This window comes from Syngnathus acus, chromosome 23, assembly GCF_901709675.1.
Source record: "Syngnathus acus chromosome 23, fSynAcu1.2, whole genome shotgun sequence".
Lineage (NCBI taxonomy): Eukaryota > Metazoa > Chordata > Actinopteri > Syngnathiformes > Syngnathidae > Syngnathus > Syngnathus acus.
Genome location: NC_051107.1, coordinates 999,845 through 1,023,337, shown reverse-complemented (window position 1 = coordinate 1,023,337; position 23,493 = coordinate 999,845). Strand labels below are relative to the sequence as shown.

The window sequence follows — 23,493 nt, the reverse complement described above, 5'->3', positions numbered from 1 at the left end:
CAGCTACTGGGCCAGGTCGGCAAAACTGAAGTGAGAAACACTCGTGTGTGCAAACAGTAACCATCTGAGATCTGCATCTCTGCTGCCCCTGTCAGGAAATGAGCGGAAACAACACATAGCGTCGCCATATCTCTTGATTCTTAAAAACGACCACATTTTTCTTCATGTTGTCTCCGTCACAGTCATAGCGCAGTCACTCTCCAAAGTGAAAGTGCATCCACCTCCCCCTCTTCACGCTGCTGCAGTGTGCACACCCATGGGGTGATGGCTTCCTGCTGCGTGCGGCGCAGAGAGCTCATAGAAGCTTGTCAGGGAGTACGCAGCGCGTCGGCAAATGCTGAATACAAATGAGGATTTCTTTGTAAAACCGGAGAGGACGCTTGTATAACGAAGCAAGGTCAAAGTCCCATGGAACCCTGAATGCTGTAAAACATGCAGGAAATTGACGGCATTAGATGTTTTTGATGCAAATCTGAATAAAATATTAGGTTGTTGTTTTGTCTTATTTAAAAATATAAATAAATAAAAAAGGCGCACATGTTCATCATGAGCAGACACACAGAAAAGCTTCTAGGACTCATGCTGGAAAACATACAGGAAGTTAATTACAGCTTTGAAGCAGATCAGGGAGATCGCCCAGGACTTTAAGACCGACCTGCGTTTTAACAGCATAATTAGTTCAGTTATTTTTTAACGTTGTTACAAAATTACAAAAAAATACAGGAGTCCATTGGCTCAAGTAAACTTTTGTAGATTACTTGATTAATGATGGCAAAGAATCTATACAGACGTTAACCAAGCCCCCAAAGCTCTCTCAATAGCAACCTCTGGAAAAAAGTCTTTGCCACCAGTCCCATATTTTTGGGGTTATCAAGTGGAGTAAAAAGTCCCGTAATTTACTCAAAATTTACTCAGGTGCACTTTACATATGGATGTCGAATTGACGTTGACTAAAGTTGGACTCATTTGGTTTATTTCCCTTCCGTGCACCTTACAACACCATGGAAATTTCCGACAATTGACGAAAACTGCTCCTTATGATTTGGTGCGTTTTATAGTCTGAAAACTACTGTAAGTAATTGAGATTAAATCAGAAAACGTTTGTCATAGCCAGACCCACAGAGAAGTCTCAAGAACTGTTGCTTTTCAGTGCCCAGTAAGTCAGCCATGTTGGTTTGAAGTCATGGTGGGAAAATGAAGCTTCAGATTTGTTTCATGAACCACTTTTCTTTTACTCCTCTAGGTGGCAGTGTTGGTTTGAAAACAGAGGTTTAAGAAATGTCCAGTCAGTGTACTTTCAGTCCAATGCTGAATAGAGACAGCCATCTACAGGAGTCAAAACATACAACTGCTTCGTGGTTCAAATTTGAAGCTTCATTTTCCATCACTAGTTTGAAGCGAACGTTGTCGAATACTTTGAGCCGTGTGAATTGTTGCTGTGTATATTCACATCGAGCAAAATAGTGAACCCCCATTTGCTCCTGTGTCAGTAAGTGAATGAGGAGAAAATGTCAAAGCGCTTTGAGTCTCTCGAAGGTAGAAACGCGCAATATAGATGAAAGCCCATTGCCATCCTCGAGGCTGTTCGGCACTGCTTATTTCTTTCCGGAGCCTTCCAGTCTTACTGCTGTGACAGCAGCATAGCATAGTGCAGCAGTGGGTCGGGTGAAGACGTACTTAGAGTTTTAGAGGCGTATAAATACGACACGGCAAAGGAGCTGACTGCGGAGCACTGAGCACCGCGGGGATGCCGGTGGGAGACATGACAGCAGAGCGAGACGGGAGGGGGGGGTGATGAAGATTTCATTCACCTTGTGAAAAAGACAGAAAATCCTTTTTGTTGCTCTCAAGTATATTCGAATGCATCTCAGAATATTTTACGGGCGGACCCTGGGAGTGTTTTGTTTACGCCCCTTTGCAATAACAAATAAGAGAGCCACACGGCTGCGTTTCCTGAAAGCTGGTTCGGCAGCTTTGCGTTTATAAAGCGCCTTGCTGCGATGTGCTGCAGCCCTCATAATGTTTTAAGTCGGACGACTTTGTTTTACAAGGCCAGCGAGCCGTTCGGAGGGCGCCCGTATTATTATTTCCTACGCTCCCGGCGTCCCATGTGAGCTCGCCTTGTGCAAGCTGAGTAATGGAGATTAGATGGAGATTGTTTCAAAGAATCCTCACTTTTGGACAAGTCTTAGAGGACACGCCGAAACACCAGCCAGGACGGAACGCCTGCGGGTAGTTGAAGCGAATGGGAGGTCTCTCCCCTGCGCTCACCCGACATGTTCATTAATCCTCTAATTGGCCTTAATTAGCGATTGGCTTAATTAGGGTGCTCTATGTCTATGATACTAGGGCCAGCCCAACATGGAAAAGCCCTGACTGGACGTCTGTTAGGCAGCACATCTTAATTTATGGTGTAATGCTGCATTCAGGTGAACGGGCTAAGCAGAAGAAAATGGATCAGTGAGAAAATTATACGTCAAAGTGGGGTTGGGGGGGGTGGTAGCGAGCATATGTTGACTTCATTCCGGAACCTCTCCTCTTCTATCTGTCCTCATTTCTGTCATTTTGCCCTCTAATAACGACGGGGGCTCGACAAGGCCAGTTCTGTTATGTAAGCGTGATCCGGCAGCCCTGGCGGCTTAGAGGATGTGCTGACAGCGTGCTTTCTCAGCGTCATTAGCGCGCCGTCACAGCTGGCTCACAAACGGTTGGGGGGATAGGACTTTTGACATAATTCATCCACAAGTCAAATGACATGCAAGTAGCAATCTCCCCGTGTACTAAGCTGCAAATTTGTGTAAGAGAGCCCAAACAAAGTCAACGAAGATAAAAGATGCTACACCTAAAAACTCCGGATACAGTTGTGCCTTGACTTCCTTGACCAAACCCAATTGACATCATTGACATGCTTTGTCTACTTTTCTTAGCCACCTGGAGCGATAGGAAAATGAAGTTTCAAAATTGGTTCATGAACCAGTTGTATTTTTTGACTCCTCTAGATGGCACTGTTGGTTTAAATAAGAGGTTTAAGAAATGGCAAGTCAGTCCAATGTTGAACAGGAGTCGAAAAATACAACTGATTTATAAAACAAGTTTGAACCTTTATTTTCCCATCACTACAGTACAGGTACCTATAGTAGATACACAGAACCTCTCTGGAACCTTTAGTCATTCTACACAGAGGATAAAGAATATAGGCCGGTTAGTACCACTATAGTTTCAATATACATGCGTAGCTCACCAGTAGCTTCACTTTAAACACTGCAAGACAAAACGTAGTCTCGCAAAACAAAGCATGAAAGAAATTGACCAATTGCCAGCTCATAACTTGTGTGGATCAATTCAGGAGCTTCTTGGCCATGCGGGTCAGCATTGAGCTGTTGACTTTCCGTCTTTCGCCGCAGTGTGCTTAGCACAAGCAGCTTGGCAGTAGCTGCCGCTCAAATGGTGGACTTAGCCTGAGCGAGCACTCGGAGCTTGAAGTAAACATCCGCTGGGCATAAAAACACATGAGGCAGAGGACGCCCACAATCCCTTTAGCCTTAAAACTTTGATGCCGGGGGAGAGGTTGCCGCTGCTATTCGCGAACAATAGCCTCCAAGCTTGGATGGAAAATTTGGGGGCAGGAGAGGACGAAGCAGCGGAGCGAAAATTTTTCCATGGCTCAGAGGATGTCCGGGGAGCGGTGCGCGGCGGCGGGAACGAGCGACGAGGTGATGGTTGACAAATTTATAGCTTTGTTTATGCCATCAGAAGCCAACTTCCATTCCTGTGATTGCGCCTTCCATTAGTCTCCAGAGGAGGATGTTTTCAACAGCGTTGTAGTTATGTAACATCTGTTAAATTGGCGACGTGTGAGTGTCTGTGTTTGGCATTGAAAACTGGCTTAACTTTGATAAGCCACACCCATATTTGGCGGCTCACCCTGGTCCAGTGACACAGTTTCATTGCCATTTGAATTCTGATTGGCTCCCAGGTGGATAAAATGCAGCATGCCATGGCAACCACAATCACAGCCGGCGCAATTCATCATTTCAATTGTCAACACTGAAGGGGATGATTTTGACTTTTCAAGTGGACAATGGAGAGACGGGTTGGCGGGGCGCAGGCGCCAAATTGGCAACGCGGCTCATCGCAGCAACATCCTTTTCTTCAAGTGGGAGACAGTGAGGAACGGCCTGATGGGAGAATTGAGACTGATTTGCACCCTCCCTCTTCCTAATGAAAAGGAGCGCACCCCCAAGGCAGGAACGTGGAACACAGAGAATGGATTGCACACACTGTGCAGAAACGTTACACAACCAAGAGTCCTCTTTGCATTCATTACTCACAGTTTGTCTCTTTTTGTGCAGCTTATACATTGCTTCTTTACGAATCGGATGAATCATTTTGTACAATGATGTCATTCGTGTACCTTTGCCAGGAACTCAAGGTTGCTTTCAAAACGACCCCCGCGGATGACTGGCGTGAGATTGTATGCTGAAAAAAACAAGCAATATAAGGTAGTGAATGTGAATAAAAACATTTGCTATTGTTTTTCTTGATAGTTATCAGTCAATTACTTTCTTTAAGTCTATGATTGTCACATTTGCTTTGGAAATTTTGCATATTGACAAATCTATTTGTGATAGACAGTGGAGCCTCGGTTTTCGACCACAATCCGTCCCAGAAGGCTGTTCGAGAAGTGAATCGTTCGAATTCCAACTCCTGTTTTCCCATTACTAATAATGGAAAGTAATTTAATCCGTTCCAAGCAAAAAAAACGCCTTTTTAAAGCATTTGTTCATTTGCGCATTTTGTCCAATCGCGCAATTGCAGCGCATCGCCGAACGTGCAACCGCGCCGCGCTGGTCGCATTATTGTGACAGAGCCGTCTCTGAAATTTAGAAAATATTTTAAAAGTCCTGATGTACTTTCCAAAATTTAAGTGGACCTCAGTGCGCAGGGAACTTAATTTTGTACGATCGCCAACTGCAGCGGACCGCCGAACGCGCAACTGCACTGCGCTGGTCGCATTATTGTGACAGAGCCGTCGCTGAAATTTAGAAAATATTTTTAAAGTCCTGATGTACTTTCCATAATTTAAGTGGACCTCAGTGCGCAGGGAGCTTAATTTTGTCCGATCGCGCAACTGCAGCGCACCGTCGAACGCGCAACCGTAGCGCGTCGCCGACCGCGCAACTACACCGCGCTGGTCGCATTATTGTGACAGAGCCGTCGCTGAAATTTAGAAAATATTTTTAATGTCCTGATGTACTTTCCAAAATTTAAGTGGACCTCAGTGCGCAGGGAGCTTAATTTGGTCCGATCGCGCAGCCGCAGCGCGCCGGGCGCTCACTGTCGTATAGCTTTAAGAGCGTCTTTGTGTCTTAGGATGGCTTTACTGCTCCCACTTGCTTCCTTTGGAGGCATGATTAGAGTTGATGCAATCCTCAGAGTAACGAGAATGTAATAACGAACGGAGTCAGTTGGCATGCAGGTCCTCTCGGCTCATCCCGCGAGGTTCGACAACCGAAATTTCGTCCGACATCCGAAGCAAAAAAATCTCGAATTTTTTGTTCGAATACCGATTTGTTCGAGAACCGGGACATTCGAAAACCGAGGCTCCACTGTACTTTGTATAAATACTGGACATAATATATTGAAATATCCCATTTAATTAAAATAGTATTTAAAATAGTTAAAAATATTTTGAAAAATAAATTAAAATATTAAACATTTGTTTTAATTTTGAAATGAATGCAAATGCTAATAATCTGTTGCAGCCTCCTCCCAAAAAATAACAATAATCTTATTAATGAGGGAAATAGCACTTTTTAAAAAATCATGCAGTAATAACTATCAAGCAGAATGTAAATAATTAAACAGTAAATCAGTGCATCATTATAAGTTCTTTGCAATACCTTATGTGTGCACAAATCTGTCACCGGGGGCAGTATAATTCAGTCATGCAGGCGCAAACAAAGAAGACTTTTGTAACTACTATGGTTAAAAACAAATTGCCAGAAAATGACAAGTCAGGTTAGTTATATTTAATTTTAAAAAATACACATTTTACTGTAAATATCTTCAGACACTGAACATGTTTTGTGAAATGGTGAGTTTCAGATTAATCATCTATATAAAAAAAAAAAGATAATTAGAATTTTTACTCCATGTCGTGTCCTAAGTAATGTTCCACAAACAAACAAAAGTGAGAGTTGCGCATGCGTGTGCATCAGCGGTTTGACGGACCACCGAGACGACGAGAAGATTCTTCAAGGAGACTCCAGAGTCATCTGGCAAATGTGTTGTGTCAGAACATCCCCTTCTTTTTGCACTTTGAATGCACGGGTGTGCAGGCTGGTGTGGCCCAAATGCACTGCACCGACACTTTTGTCTGCACACTCGGCTTAATGTGCGTGTGTGTGTGTTCGTGTGTGTGTGTTGTGTATGTGTGTGTGTGTCCACTGAGGAGTCTTGACAATGACAATGTACATCAAACGGAAGCCTACAGCCAAATGGCCAGCGTTGCGCGTTGCCTGCTTCGTACGTGGACAGCTAGGTCAACACAAACGCACAAACACACAAACACACACACACACTGTACAAGCAGTGTCACAGGAAGTTGTGCTAAAAGTGTAGCGGACACATGCCAACTCAGCGGCCTTGAAAGCATTAAGGGCAGACAGGAGACGGGAAACCGGGGCGGGGGGGGTAGGGGACACAGAAAAACAAGCTAATGGTAAATAAATCAAGTTGCTCCCAAATAACCTTGAGATTTAAGTAAACAATAGCACCAAAAAAGATAAAGTCATGCTTAAAGTTGTAATTTGAAGTGATGGGTGAAGTCTTTTGTCCCCAGTGGACGATTTCTGCAGTGCATGGCATGACACAGCACGATTGTTATTTTACCATTTTTTCGGGGGGGGGGGGTTTTACTAACACGCATCTGAGACGGCCATCGGCGAACGTGAGAATTCACCAATGTGAATCGGGAAGGGTCAAGCCAACGGGGCGCCGACACATCGACACACAAATGATGATCATACCTCATCGATTAGTGTGCAACACTCAACAGACACATCACAAACAAATGCCGGTTTCACTTCGACGCCGGCTGAGGGATCAATAAAAGGGCCTGACAAGGTGGGAGATATCGAGTGGTGGCGGCCTCTGATCCCGACCGTGGAGACGGAGCCTCCGGGGAGGGGGATGGAACGGAAGCAGGAGTGCCCCGGCCTGGCAAAAGGTATCAAGAAGTAGAGTAATGATGGGAAAAGGAGAAGACAGGGGCGGGAAAAGGTCTCCGAGGCGAAAGTGTGAGACGAGGAAGAGAGAGCAGGAAAGGTACGTGAACCCAACCGTGTGTGTGTGTGTGTGTGTGTGTGTGTGTGTGTGTGTGTGTGTGTGTGTGTGTGTGTGTGTGTGTGTGTGTGTGTGTGTGTGCATGTGTGTGTGTTGTACTGTGTGGACACAACTTCCTCATCGAGGCAAATACAGGTTGACACTATGGGGAAGACTGCAAAATAGCTGAATTTGCATCTTCGGCACTGTATTTAGTAGGAAAACATCCTCAGAGCATTACATGAATAAGTGAATACAAAAATTAAATGGTTTGCGCTCAAATTGCGATTAGTAAACAAATTAATTATTTTGTCGTATTGTTTTGTAAGTTCTGTTTCGTTCCAAAGGGTTTAATCATAAAGTTTCAAGAATTTAGTGGAAAATCATTTCAAAAGTTAAGTGTCAAAGTGCAACTATGGGAAAACAAAAGTTCAAAATCACTTTGGAATTTTGAAAAATATTTTAAAAACATTTCTTGCTTAAATTTATTAGCCATTTAGCGCCCTCTGTTGTGTGCGCTATGGCCAGCTGGGGGCAATATTACACAGACATACAGTAATATTGGTCGTTCTTCGCAGTTGATAAAGAATATATGTCCGTGAGTAATTACCTGTTTACATGTGTTGCTCCACTCTTTGTTTTCAAGTATCTATTTCTTTAGGGGTTGCGCCCTGTAACATGGATGGTATTTGTTAGCACATCTTTGGGGTTTCCCATTATCAGTTAGCATTAAGCTAACTTTCGACAATCCCCAGCATGTAACCGTCTTGGTTTGATGTTTGATTTGACAGCAAACTTCAGCTGGGAGAGGCAATAGAAGTCCACTTTAGAGCTAGCGTCTCATGAGATTTGCTGAATGGTTTTGAATTTTGACATTGCGGTTTAATCAGTCCATTTTGGCAGTTTGTGTAAGATGTATAAGTAAAATGCAGATTTTTTTTGAGGCTCAAAGTACGACTGAAACGTAAAGTGCATTGCGTCCATAGGAGTCCGCCCGCCTCTCTGCTGCAATGCAGAGGATTCCCCCACAATCCCGCTCTCTCTCCTCCTCCCCGCACAAATACATTAAAGATGAAAGTGTGTCGATGTAACGCTCTTTTGCAGTTGATGCATACGTCCACCTTCCTCGCCTTGTACGTGACCCGCGTGAGGGGACACAGCGACTCCAACTAATCATTCATGTGCCTATGCATACTCACGTGAGCTGTGATGTGTTTCAGCAACAGTTGTACAATATTTGCCTTTTTGTCGAAGAAAATTATGCTTGTGTATGCATGGGTGTGTGCCGAATGCGGTTGGATTCAAATCCGAGTGCGGCCCGGCTTTGGGAAGGATCAAAAAAGGGATGAAAGCAAATAGAGCTGTGAAGATGACGAGCGCTCGTGCGTCCCCTCGGAGTGAATTTGGTTATCGGCGACGTCGGCTAAATTAGCATCGAAATGATTCCCGCTGACGGCCGACTATCTCGGCGCCCAAAATGTTTGTGTTTATAACAGGAGAGTAGGAAGAGGGGGTGGGAGGGGGAGGAGGGACAGCAGTATGGGAGAGAGAATAAAAAAAAGGATTTTATGGAAGATGCTAGCTCGCGAGACTTTTTAACATAGTCGCATCAAATACCTTGAATATCTTTGCAAAACGATTAGACACCATTTTCAAGACATGACGATTGGAAAGCTAAATTTCGAGCCCATTTGAACCACGTTAATAACCAAACTAGCAGCACCAAAGCAGATAAACATTACTGTATGTCACGTTCCTGCGTTACCTGACTTCCAGCCAAGCCCCAATCAAGGAATTGCCAGCACCTGCTACAGCTCGTTAGTAGGGGTGTAACGATTCATCGATACACATCGATTAATCTATATAATGCTCTACGATTTGTTGGCATCGATGCTAAATGTAAACATCGATCTATATCGCCCGTTTTTGACCTCGGACATTAGACGCGGCTTTATTTTGAAATCCAGTTCAATGTTGCTTGCTTCCTCTTTCCAGTGCGCGGCGTGTTGTGTTGTGAGCAGAGCAGGCACGTGAAAGGGGAGCCGACAACTACGCGGCTCCTGGGCTGGTGCTATGGCTAGTGTCCAAGAAGACGAGGAAATTCGCTCCCCTTTGGGCTTCAAGTCATTCGTTTGGAAGCACTTTGTAATTTCCGAAATAAAGAGTTTGCAGTACCTTGTTGATTTTGCGAATGAATTGTTATAAATCAGGATATTGTTCTATATCGATCGTAGAGCACTATATCGTGATGTATCGTGAATGAATCACAGCAGGCTTTAAGATATCGGCAAATATCGTATCGTGCTTCTTTGTATCGATATGATATCGTATCGTGACAAAACCCGCGATTTACACCCCTACTCGTTAGGTCCCCTACTTAACCTCTGTGTATTCTGCCAGTGGTTGTCAGTTCGTCTTCTTACCCTGCCCGTGACACCACTGCCTTTTTGTCCCCTGAACGATCTCTGTTGCCAACTGCTTCTGTAAACTGACCGACCACGCCTTGATCGCCGCCTGCCCCGACTACTTGCTCGTCCTTTGACCACGCTTCTGATCGCCGCCTGTCTCGACAACCTGCCTGCCTCCGACTACGACTACGCGCTGTGTTCTGCTGCTCAGCCAAGCCAGACCGCAAGCCCAGCGTTCCCCTTTCCCCCTTTTTCAATAAAGGATCGTGTTGCACTTGGTCGTCCTGTCTCTGTTCCGTGACACTGTACTGTACAACTGTGAATTACTCGATAGTCGATACTATGCATTGATACTTTAAGAACGAGGATGTCTTTCTTCCACATAGTGCCCCCTAGAGTTTAATCAATTTACATTTAGAATTTTAGAAAAACATGCAGTTGATGTCAGTAATGACCTTTAAAAAGCAACTTAATTACTTTACTAAATACATGATTTTTAAGTAACTTTAGGTATTTTACTAATTACATTTTAGAAGTAACACATTGTTAGATGATTCTTTCTTACAGTTAACAAGCAGTGGTCATCTTTATTTTGTCACATGGGTTCCTGAGCTTCTTGTGTATTTATTGCTTCTCAATTTATTATTTATTAAAACTTTGAATAATAACTTTAGTAAAACTACTATATTAGTAACGCATTAGATTACTAGTTACAACGGCAGCCATTTTGTAACGTGATCGGCATCACTGGTGGTAATGACAAGTGTTACTTTAAAAAAATCCAACTTTGGAGTGAAGTCTACGCGATACACATGGAAATTCTGATTTGAAAAAGTAAAACAAGTATTGGTAGTCGGTGTCGGCTAGTAACAAAATGAAGGAACTTGTATTTGGTGTAAAAAGGTGGTTCGGTTCTTCCCAGGTTCTAATCTCCAGGTATGCGTCGATACAATATGCCAAATATTTTTGCTTGATACGCCTAAAAGATGTTTCCACCCCATCTGCGGTTGAGTAAAAAAATAAATAAATAATAAAAACAATGAAAAGCGCTTGTTTCCACTTATTCAAATGTGTCACTATAAATTTCATGACTTTTTATAATGTATGCCTCCATTAACTCCAGAGCTTTTTGCCAATAATTGACACTATTTTAGGTAGGAGACCCCGGGGACGACCCAGGACGCGCTGGAGAGACTATGTCTCTCAGCTGGCCTGGGAACGCCTTGGGATCCCCCGGGATGAGCTAGATGAAGTGGCTGGGGAGAGGGAAGTCTGGGAGTCCCTCCTGAAGCTGCTGCCCCCGCGACCCGACCCCGGATAAGCGGAAGAAGATGGATGGATGGATGACACTATTTTTGTTTTAATGAATCAAGTGTCAATGTTTCCCGTGTAATCTAATAACAGTAATTATTTAATTCAATACTTTCGCTGTATAAAATTTTTTTATAGCTCCGAAAAAAGTTGATGAAATCATCAGCCAAGGACAAATTGTTTACCTTTGCCAATTCCAACTAGCGCACATAAAGTTAATTGGTGTCCATGATGTAAAAGCTTCGTCTATGAATATGAGGTTATTAGGCTGGACATTTCGGAACGACAGATTGTTTTCTATACGTGAAAGTGGTTAAAAGCGTTCCAAGATGCACCAACAATTCCATAGCCGGTGAGATATTTCACTAAATGTGCAACAAAAGGCCCTCATTAGAAAGATGAACCATCCATTACGTGCCTTCAGACAGCTCGCGCCCCGTGAAAAGGATCAATGCGACGCTTTGGACTTCCTCCAAGGATGACTACATTGATGATTATGTTTCGCCATCACTTTGAGCCGCGCGTTATCATAAACGGCAAGCTCATTAGGACGCTTCTCTGCGGAAACCTATGTACGGCGCCGAGGGTAGGGGAGGGGGGATGCATCATTCTCCCCATTATTCCGCTGACGGCTATCGACAGAAGCACGCAGGACGCCACCTCGGAGGTATTTGTCAGGTCGGGATGATGGCGCTTATGCTGAGTGCTATTGTGGTTGGAGACCAAGATGACAAAATAGTGTCCATGCTTTTTGCACTAGGGCTGTGCAATTAATCGAAACTCAATTACAATTACGATTATTACATTCCACTCTTACAGATTGGTGTAATTGTATAAAAAAGATTAATATGCATTTATATCCAATCTTTGTCAATACATATTAGCCATAATTGAATTGATACATTTTTACTTTGAATATATTTTATCAATTTTGTTTGCTCCGAAAGAAACTTACATAACTGAGTTTCCTAAAAAAAATGCATAAATATTTTTTTATGTTTAAACATTTTCTTCCTTTGAACCTAAAACAAATTAAATGATTATTTGAGAAATTGTGATTTTAATTATCACCAAAATAATCATGATTCATATTTTTTTCATAATCAAGCAGCTCTACTTGCTTGCAAATTTGATTAATTGTAATTTATTTTCCTCAAAGAAATAAACCATTCAAAACCTCACTTAACCTGCACAACTTTTTTTTTTTTTTTTTTTTTATTTAAAACAAAAAACAAAAAGAAAAATGCGGTTGCACAAGTATGCACACCCTCTTTGATTGGGATGTGCCTGTGTTCACTATCATTAACCAGCAGAAGCCTGAATGTTTTTTTGCTAACACTAACTGCTTTTTGCTAACACTGACTACTATTTCGAACTGTTACTAATTACTAGACCATAAGATTTATAAGAAATTTATAAGAAATTCATACAAACCCAAGATTAGCATACAAAAAAGTAAGCTACAGATAGCTGGACATCTTCTTGTCTGAGCTAACAATTAGGCTACACTAGCAGCTGTTTTGTACGTCAACCTTTCACCCTTTGAAACTTCCTCGTTTTCCCCACTGGCTGGCCCGGGGCTAAAGGGGGAAATGAACTGTCGGCTCTCCGGCTGCCGCTTCTGTGTGTCATTCTGTCTGCATATTAATAGAACCCAGATAAGCGAGCGTTGAGCGACTCGCGCAGCGACAAGACATATTGATCGCCGCTGAGGGGCGGGGAGGACAAAAAGGGCGGGGCGGGGAGGCTGGGGGAGTTGAAGGCCTTCCATTCGGAGGACTCGCCGAGAGGAAGCCACGATTACGCGCCATCCTTCACTTCATTTGGTAAACCTCACAAATGAACAAGATGGAAAGCGCAGGGTTGCAAATGGAAGTTGGATAAGAGTAATTGGACAAGAGTGATAATATTAATCCTACCGTCACTCAGTATGCATAAATGGAATGTAATCCTTTGGGTGGCAAATGTTTGAAACCACAATGGTTGTTGTTTTTTTGTGTGTTTTAATGTATGTGCCATCAATTACATAAGCCGTTTATAAGAATCACAAGATTTTTGTGGCAGAATGTAGTTGAGACCGAAAGGCACAAACTTACTCATGCTGAGAAGTGATGCGCAACATGAGCAAAAAAAATATATATATAGTTTTTTTAAATTTAACATCTGCGCTTCAGTGCCCTGCAACCAGTCCTTGTAAACAAAGCACACACTTATGTCCTGACCTAAAAATGTCACTTACCAAGGCAACCGGAACACTCTTTTTGTCTTGCTGCATCAACTATTTAAGAAAAACAGCGTCGGCCCATTTTCGGATGCTAAACTCGCTTGGAATACTAAAATATTAGCCAGCAGAGTTTGTACCCCAAAGCTAACATGACAAGAAACTTTATGCTTTTTTTCCTGAAATAAAATAAATTAAAAACCATTTAGAAACTGGATATTCTTTTTGAGATACCACACATTGACAAAACTCCAGCTCTAGCAATTATCCGCTATTCCACTCAATTAATCAAATAAAAATTGATTTTGCTTTTTATTAAACACAAGAACATGTGAGGTGCAGCTACTATTTTTGTTCAAATTGAGTAAAAAAAAACTCGCATTTTACTGTAGTATCTGTGACGTGGGAGTGTGTAGAGCTTTAAAAGGCGGAGCCTGGCTTGGTGAGTCACGTGAGCATCAGCGAATGAGAGCGTAGAATTGGCTGGCTGTTAACTGATTTGTGGCCATTGGTAATTGGTGTACGAATGGTCCTGTTAGTTTTCTTCCGGTTGGATTTTTCTTCGGCTAATTATTGAATCGAATTATCTGATTGAATCAATTAATTGTTACAGCCCAAGACAGAGCTACAAAATGTGCTTGTTGCTGGTTGGCTGTCTTGCTCAAAGGTATATCGATCATCGTAGGGAAACAAATCAGGAATCTTGTTAGGAACATTTCCAGATTTTTATTGATTGGTTTTGAAGTTCTTATTTTCTCACAACATTCATGCCTTTCTAAAAAAAAAAAACAGTGAGTAAATGGCTTTAATATTATTTCTAAAAGAGTCACCTTTCGAACTAACGTTTCACAAGGGCGTCGCTGGGCTATGACCACTTTTTTTTAATTGTAATGGAAATAGTCGTACGGTTCAACAAGCACAATCAAGCCTTGACTTTCAATTTGTGCTTCTCCTTGCCCGTGTTGCCATCTAACACACACACACTCATTGGTTTTAGACCCATGGGACCTCCTTTCCACCCTCGTCCTCTTCTAATCCATGCAATTAGCAGGAAATAATTAACGATTAAAAAAATCAAAAAGTCGAGGGCAAAGAGCCTTGAAGATAAAGTTGTGCACCGTAAGCATTCAATTTCCAAGATCAAGGTCCGGGTCCAGCCCCTTAAATTTTTTTAACGAAGACTCTGTACCTTTTGGAAATTACGCTAACACATGAGCTAAGAGTTAGCTTCCAGGGACAAATGATCAGGAAGACATTGTTCCAGGTGTGATGTCAGAGGGAACAAGCAGAATGTGTGATGTCATCATTTCTACACCACCCCAAAGGAAATCATCATTCCTGTGTCTCGGTGTACTGTACAGTTTGTCTCCAAGCAGTCACAGTGAAGACTGAAGTGGTGGGGTGGAAGAGGTGAGAGGGGAAACTAAAGTACACTCCTGAGCACTCCTGCCCCCTGGTGGTCGTTTTTAAATAAGGGACGCTTGAGCAAAGGAAGCAAGGCTGTTTCTGCTCATTGCACCACCTTAACCTTCGTTGGGGGGGGGGGGGGTTAGTCTCAGATCTTTACTCTCATTTCAATTCCAAAGGAGAATGAAGGGAAGGGAAGGGGGTTGTTTATTTATAAATGTAAAACTGAGAAGTTTTGATTGGGAATAGGAGATTAAGAGGAGGACCACATGCAGCAAAAAGCTCTTTAGCGTTCACACACCAATCATAATAATAGCTAAGAATGTCACCAAGCCTTTTAAAGGACTCTTAACAATAACCCCCGAGGTAATTGAAATCAATACGTTCTATATGTGAAAATCTGATATGGAGACCTTGTATTTTTTAAATATTTTACCCTTTGCATTTGCTTTAGAACACTTAAACTGACTGAAATATTTCTTAGTTAAAGTCACAACTCATTTTCTGAGAAATGTATCATTCAAAAAACATGTAAAGCACATTTTTCAACAACTACACATGTACAAAGTGACTCTCGGAGCAGCTTCTTCAGAAATAGGATGAACACGACTATGTACAAAAACATTAAATATGATAATTGCATAAGATATGGTCACAAAACTGACCAACATTTTGGGTGGCAAAAAATGCAGAGAAATGTAACAATAACCGTTGTAACAATCTATGTTTATTGTCTTCATTGATTTATTTATTTGTTTATTTTTTACTACCACCCAAAATGGTCCACTTACGGGTCCCGAGTCACCAGTTGAAACTTACTCACTGCATCATCATAAAAGGTGCAAAATGAGAGCAATTTATGTGTAGTTGCCATCTTTGGCCAGCAGACGGCGTGAGTGGTGCAGCGCTGCCTTCGAGCCAGTGAGCACGTCAAAACACATCCCAAACACGTCATTATCACCTAATTGTCAGGATAGCCTAATTTAGGCCACATAGAAGTAGAATATAAAGTTTACATTTAATTAAAACACCTTTTCCCCGCGGGTGTGACGTAACATATTGAGCCGTACAGGTCATTACGAACACGCCGAACCGTACTAAAAGGCTGTCATAGTTTATATACTTTAACAATCTCATTAAGTGAAGTAAAATGCATCATTATCCAGCACCGCTACACACGGGACACAATTATTATGATTATTAATGCATTTTGGCACTCTTACCTTCACAATGGCGACAAGCGAAATGAGGTGATTCGAGGTCCACGTACCAACAATTAAAGACGTGTGGAGTCACAAACGCTTTAAAATAATGCGTACACATACAGTGAACAAAAAAATTATACTATGTGCAAATGGTTTATTTACATACCGTCGCCTATTGTTACATTTCTTTGGGAAAGGATTCGATACCACACTTTCGGGTAGTTTGTGACAACTTGATAGTACATTTCTGTACCACACGAGGGAGATCGTTGACTAAAAAGTAAATCTGTAAATTCTAGACTGCATTATATTTTTAAAATGTGCATGGCTCCAGAATAAAAAAAAATTAACAAATATAACACAAATATAAAATACCAATGAGGAGGGGGATTAATTTGTTAAAAACGTAGTTCACATATTTATGTTTTTTATGTTTTTATTTATGTTTTAAATAGTTTACATAGTGCTGCAACGTGCTTTACAAGTCGAAACAAAAAATGAACACAAATGAACAACAGTAAAAAATTCAACTCATATTTAAAAATAATTTGTCATAATGAAAGAATAGCCTCCAAAAAGAGACCCCCACCACCCTGACTCTCTCTCTCCCTCTCTCTCTCAGCCTGGGGTTTGAATTAATGTGTTGCTATTTTTAGCTCTCCCGTGTTTCCAGGGGAAACCTAATGACGCAATGACGTCAATGCAGGTCACCAGCAAGAAGAAGCAGCAGCAGACTGGAGGAATTGAGAGTCCGAAGCTTTCTTTCTTTCTTTTTCATATTTCATCGAAGAAGATGAGGAGGATGAAGAAGATGAAACATGATAGCGAACTGTCGGCTATGTGAGCGCAGGAGTGGTGGTCGCGTTGGTGGTGGTGGTGGGGCGCATGCACCCTCACTGCTGCACGTCAATGGGTACCGCTCAAAATTCTTCCAGGGATTTTTTTTTTTTTGGACGCTGCAACACTGACCACATGCAGGGTGAGCATCTTTCCCATTCCCTTCAAAACTGCACGAAGATTGTGTTTGTTTCACCGTGCACTCACGTGAACGTTCGCGCGTGGACGTTACGTGAAGGCAACAAGTGCACGCGCGTGCACGCGCACGCACGCATACACACGCACGCTCGTACATTTCCACATTGTGTCACGCGTGGTTGTTTGTTTTCGGGGCGTTCACCGCCGTTGTTCAGCACCGTGGACAGCTCACGTCGTGCGCGTAATACGTACGTGGACGAGCACGCCCGGCGACGCGCGTGCACGCCCGTACGTGGACGAGCTCTCCCGGCAACATGTTCTCGATAGTCGATATTTCGATAGAGAAATATACAGAGAAGAGATTAGGCTATGACAGTATAACCACCACCCGCCATTCCTCGCTGCCCCCCCCCCCCCTCCCTCACGTATGACGCAAATGGTGAGGTAAGTGTCGCGGGTGCCTCGGCGTGACGTCACGGCCACACATGCGGAGAAAGGCGCTCCGTCATGCCCTTCACGTGTGCTTTTTTTTCAAGCTATAAGTTACAGTAGTTTTATCGTTGCGGTGTCCCTAATATTTTGTCTTACGTAAACATACTATGAGAAACAGCTAAAACAATGGGCAGGTATCTATTGGAGTAGCTGGTGAGTGTTTAATCAACATATTTGTGCAAAAATCTACATCTTGAATAAATGCATGTTTCCAAAAACATCCCCAATCCTTATAACGTTCTCTATTACCGGAGAAGGGACTATTTATTATTATAAATATATTATTATATACAGTAATCCCTCGTTTATCGCGGATAATTGGTTCCAAAAACCGCCCGCGATAAGTGAAATCCGCGAAGAACGGTCACTAACAAGAATGGGCAGGCTAACGAGTTAGCGGAAAGATGCTAATTCGCGATCGTGCTAACACGCGAAAACGGACTTCTAAAGGAATGTAAACGAACATTTGGAGCAATACTACGTTGTCCTTAATGTTAGACACACGTTTCCTTAATTTAGAAGTTTTATTTTGACTTTTAAATGTATTTTTAATTTGGAAAAAAATCCGCGATGTAGTGCAGCCGCGATAAACGAAACGCGAAGTAGCAAGGCATCACTGTATTATATAAAATATTTAATTATATTTACCCTACACCCCCCCCCCCCCAAAAAAAACTTTCCAGGGCTAAATTATGAGAGGGTCCTTGTCCAATAAAGTTCTTTTAACTGATAGATTACCACATGCACCCCCCCTAAAAAAAAAAGAAGCAGTTACGTGATAATCAAGTAATTGTGTTACCAAATATGGTTCAACGTCTTAAGATAGCCAATAAAGAACTATTTCACTATTTCATCCCTGACTTCAGACAAAAACTATTCCCAAATATGGTTCCACACCCAACAAAGGTCTGAATCAGATTAAGCGCTAATACCAAATCTGGTTCCGATAAAGAGCTAAAACGCCTCCATATCCAAATAAAGTTTGACGTTAGGCAATAAAGGCGTTACCAAATGTAATTACATGTTTGATAAAGATTATAAAATAAAAAATTACTCAATGCCTGCTATTACATATAATCCCAATTATGAACCAAGTTTCAAAAAATGGTTCCCTGTCTGATAATGTACTCAATACCACAATAAACATGACCAAATATAATTCCAGACCTGAAAAACGTAATTGTAACAAACCTCACTCAAAGCAACTCACTGTTTCCTGTATATTCACTGAAATGCACTTCTACTGTACCTGTCCAGGTGGTGGCAGCAGTGAGGGTCCAGAAGAGCGAGAGGGGACCAAGTTTGTCCTGTGTGGGTCTTTTTGCGGTCTGGGCTTGCTGTTCCTAAGGCAGTAGCCAGGAAGCCCTTACCCCAAAAAGTATCTTCGCTGGACCATAGCGTCGGTGTTAAAAAAAAAACAACAAAACATATGCAACTGGGTATTTGTTCAATCATAAAAAGCAGAGGGTAGTTTTAACCTTGCAATGGTCATTAAACAATTGCTTACAAGAACACGAACAGTGTTTGTTTGGGTCTTTGTCACACTTTGACCTTGCGATGGATTATCATGGATTATTGTTTTACTCATATTTCAATCCGGTTCTTATATTTGTTTTGGTGTTTCTATTAAACATGTTCTTTCATGGAAATGTAAATATATATTTGACTTTAAAACTCGGGAGAAAAAAAAGTGTTAGCAAGCATAGGGGAGTAGTGCTCTCTTGTGGACAAATTGAGATCTGCAACCAGGAACAATCAAGCACTGTTGAGGGAATACAATTTCATAAGATATATTTAATGTATAATTGATTATATTAAGCCTATGTGTGCATTGTTATAAAATTGTAATTCAATTTAGAATGAACTGTACACCCCACTATAAATTCGAGATGTAAATAGAAATGAAAAATTATGTAAATTGAAATTAAACATTAAATAATAGAAAATAATGTGCAAATATTTATATATTTAAAGTATATATAAATGTATAAATATATAAATATAAATATATAATAGTATTAAAAATACATATAATGTTATTAAAATTTCAAAGGAATAATTTAAATACATATTAAAATAAAACAGGTACAAAATTAAAAAGATATTCATGAAAATTAAATTTAATAGTAACAAATGTACATATCATGAAATTTCAACGGAAAATTTCTGAAATATCAATGTCAATAAAGCATCAAAACCAATTTTTTTAATTTATTGCCAAACCCACTATGGTGTTTTCATACCAGTAGCTCCAATAACAAACAAATCGATCATATTTCTTACTAAATTGTGCATATATAGATAAGAAGGATAGAAAATGGATGGATGAATTAATGGGATGGCTGGATGGATGATGGATGGATGTAATAAAATATTTAATGTAAATTTGTGCTGTGAGGAGACGGGCTCAAAGGCAGAGAGTCCAGGAAGGCCTCTAGCGTGTGTCGATACTCCTCCGGGTGGTATCGCATGTGTGCAGCGTGCTTGGACACCTTCCATTTTCTGCTGTAAACGGTCATGCCTCTGTGTCGCCACCCGGCCACGATGGCCACCAGGGCGTCAGCGTCGCACAGGGCGTCGTCTTCGCTGGAGAAGAAGAGCGCCGGGGCCGTGACGGGGCTGCTGGCAAACACCCGGACGGCGCGCTGGTACACATCGGCCGTGCTGCCTTTGAAGAGCCAGAAATATAACATGGCCGTTCTTTTGATGACACGCTCCAGGAAGGGAACCAGAGTCCTCCCCAAGCCTGGGAACATAGAATAATGTCATCAATCACAATCAGTTCCATTCTTGTTTTCATTAGTTTTGTTTAGCCAGCCAACAAATATCGCATATATCTAAAAGATCCTCAATAGCCCACAGCAATATTAGATAATCTTCACAGAGGATAAAGGACATATGCCCGTGAAGTGTTACATTGTCTGTCTACATGTGCTGCTCCACTATTTGTGTCCAAACACCCATTGCTTAAAGGCTTTTAAAACTATGACACTCATGCTATTCGCTAGCCCATCATTGATGTTTCCCATTGTATTAGCATGAAGCTAACACGCTCAAAAAGCAGTTATGGCAAACAGTTTCACAAGTCAAAGCAAAAAATAAACTTGGCTAAAATGACAACCATAATCACAAAAACACTCAGACTGTTTTGTGTTTCACACGGATAGCAGTAGGTCAACTAGTGAGTGACCTAATCCCCAGCAGGTCCTTGTTCACCTTTCGCCCCTGCTTCAAGACAGTTTGAGTTGCACCTTTGCTTTGCCAACAGCACATATTTTAGAATCTGACTGTACTTTTGTGCTCTAGGCTAACAAAAGGAGCACTAAGTCACCCGATCCCCGGTGGACCCCCGTTCCCCTGTTGCCCTGTTCTCCAAGGCACCAAAAAATCAATAGGATCCTGCTTTGCCAATAGCAAAAAGTACAGAATATTTTGTGTGTGTCCGACTCTGACACTGGATGGTCACCTAACCTGATCTGCAGCGGGCCCTTGCTCACCTGTTGCCATGTGCTCCAGGGTTCCAGCGACCAGGCTGTCGTAGATGTGCCCCACAACCCGGTGAGGCAGAGTTGCATGCTTGGCGTGCCCGTGCGCCACGTGGACCAGCACCTGCGTGAAGGTGTAGCCCCCGATTGATGAGGCGTACACCAGAAAGGGGCGTCCTGAAAACTCGGGCCTATCCAGGACCTTCAACACCTCCAGCCCGTAGTTCTGTCCCCAGCGGGGCCACAGAAAGTGCATGACACCACTCTGCACCAGCAGCACGTCCATACCCCGCGCCAGGAAGGCATCAAAATACTTGGCCGCCGCACCCGGGTGGGCCCCAAGCCACGAGAAGAAGAGGAGGAGGGGCCGGGGTGACGGTGAGGCTCGTGATGGAAGAGTGGCGTGAAGTGGGTCATGGGTAGCGGAGGAAGTAGACGAAGGTTGACACGCTTGGTAGTAGGTGATGCCTCTACTGATGGATCTGCTGGTGAACCTGCTGTCAGGTTGAGGTGGGGGCACCCCGGTTGTAAACAGCCTTTATGGGAAAACAACAGAATTAAAACATGCATGACTGGATTGCAATGCAACAGTCAGCGTGACCTATTTAAGAGCAGTGCACAAAACGAACTGAATACTATATACATCCATATAAAAAGAGATATTATGTATACAAAATTAAAAACATATATATTACCCAGTGGTGAGTTGCAGGTTGCCCATGGTGGTTCCGGTTCACAGCTACCTGCTGCTGCCGGCTTGTCGTGTCCAGCCGAAGGACGGAAAACTGCAACCGGGATGGAAACTGTACCGGTGACACCCCCACAACCCCCCCAACACACACGCATGCGCGCTCTTGCTACCACGCTCGGTGACCAAAAAGAGAGCTACTGCGCAAGCGTGGACTCAAATTGCACACTTGCGCAGTTAAGAAAGGTCTGAAGCGTTTGAATTAGACGACGCTTTCATCCTACATGTCCTGTATTTATCCTCCCGTATCAATTTATTTATAGTTGAGATAAGCCGGCGGGACAAGTTGTGACTGCCTTAGTATAAATAAAGAAACGGGAAGGTCAAAAAGGACTGAACTGGCTGGACGGCGGCACCGTCATGTGACTGCAGTGCGACAGTTGGCCGCATGGTGGAGACAGAGTAACGCTAAATCGGGAAGAGGGCGGATTTTTACGGATTCGTGGCCACTATAATTTTGGATTGGAGAATATTAGTAGACATTTATTTTAAAAATTATTAAATACATTTGTAAAATAAAGATATTGGGTTGAAACTGGACTAAAACGGCCTTTTACGTGCATTATATAAAGCAGTAACTAATTAAAATTTAAAAAATACAAATACAACAATTTATGACATTCTCGAATACTAAAAAAAAAGTACATTTAATTTATTGATTTTGTATTTACATCTTGTCAAGACCATGGCATAGCGACAGAGGGCGCTAATATCAACCCTAAAACTTAACATGAAAGCCATCTGACCAATCACAAGCATGAGGAAGATCATTTCCGGAAGACACAATACTTTCCACTCCGTTTTGGACCCCCCTCCTCAGAAGTTGGGGACCCTGCCGCCACAACTCCACCCTGGGCTTTTCCTTTTGCTATTGTTTGTGTGACGCCTGATTGTTCCAGTGAAGAGGGCAAATGGAGGCAGGAGGCACCTAACGACCGGGCATCTAATTACATAGATGCCATTTGACATAGCTAATTAAACATGATGCAGTGCAAACTACTCAAAAACATTGTTAAGTTGGACTTCCTAGTAGAACAACAAAATATGTTGCGACCATTATGATGCTATAAAAAGAATCACACTTTCCAGGACAGAGTGGAAAAACAATGGAACTTTCTCTGCTATTGTCACGCTAAAGCGGGATATACATCCACACACACGCACACACATTCATGCAACTTTTTGTACGTCCTCAAGAGATTGCGTTAGGACCGCCAGTCGGACTGGACTAAGGACAAAGAGGCCCGAAATCAAGCCAAGAGATTTAACAGTCAATTGATAAAACAGGAATATGTGGCAAAGTGCACACCAGGGTGCATGGAAAGTCCAAGATTCAAATACTTATTTAGTCATATAATTTAATAGTATGCCTGTAAATAAATGAGTATTTTTTATGATAGGTAGGTTAATTTCTTAAGAAATGTAGAAACAAACAAAAAATCAACAGCAATGAGTGACAAAAACATTTCCTTGTCATGACCATTCCCATATTACTCTATAAGACATTGGGAATATGTCACAAAACGTCCAGACAATGTTAATTTTGTCATTACAGCTAGCATTCTACAAAAAAATGATAAACTCATCATTTTGTCAATACGACATAAAAAGTCAGATTTATTTTGTGACTATTCAAGTATCATTCACAAAGAAATGTAACGAAACAATGGCCATTTTATTTGAGTGTTTTGTTATTGTCATTGACAGAATGTCAAGAAAAACATGTAAAACTAAAGTGGTGATGCCACACATTGCCAAATCTTTAAATGGAATTGTGGTAATAAAAGAATTTCCATGATAAAAGTACCCGTGTTTAGAATAGCAAGGAGAGTCAAGGTCAAAGATGTTATTAAGCTTGTGATGAGCTGATTGGTGAGCGGGGGGCAGGGGCAAGGGGGGGAGGGGGCGGTGGAAG

General features: G+C 42.1%; 1 protein-coding gene across 2 annotated transcripts; it reads right to left on the bottom strand.

The window, feature by feature from the left end:
- Positions 1-11,064: 11,064 nt before the first annotated feature.
- LOC119116981 lies at positions 11,065-21,867 on the bottom strand. 2 transcript variants are annotated; one of them, XR_005096395.1, is made up of 4 exons: positions 21,526-21,867; positions 20,843-21,366; positions 19,663-20,091; positions 11,065-11,081 (listed from the first exon to the last, which is right to left on the bottom strand). XR_005096395.1 is itself a non-coding variant. In XM_037242861.1 (3 exons), exons 1-3 carry the CDS (start codon positions 21,549-21,551, stop codon positions 19,721-19,723), a joined length of 921 nt encoding a protein of 306 aa, XP_037098756.1. In that variant the 5' UTR covers positions 21,552-21,867; the 3' UTR covers positions 19,450-19,720. The 2 variants fall into 2 exon arrangements, 1 of the variants encoding a protein (XP_037098756.1); XM_037242861.1 differs by lacking the exon at positions 11,065-11,081 and having other exon boundaries at positions 19,450-20,091.
- Between the last annotated feature and the right edge of the window lie 1,626 nt (positions 21,868-23,493).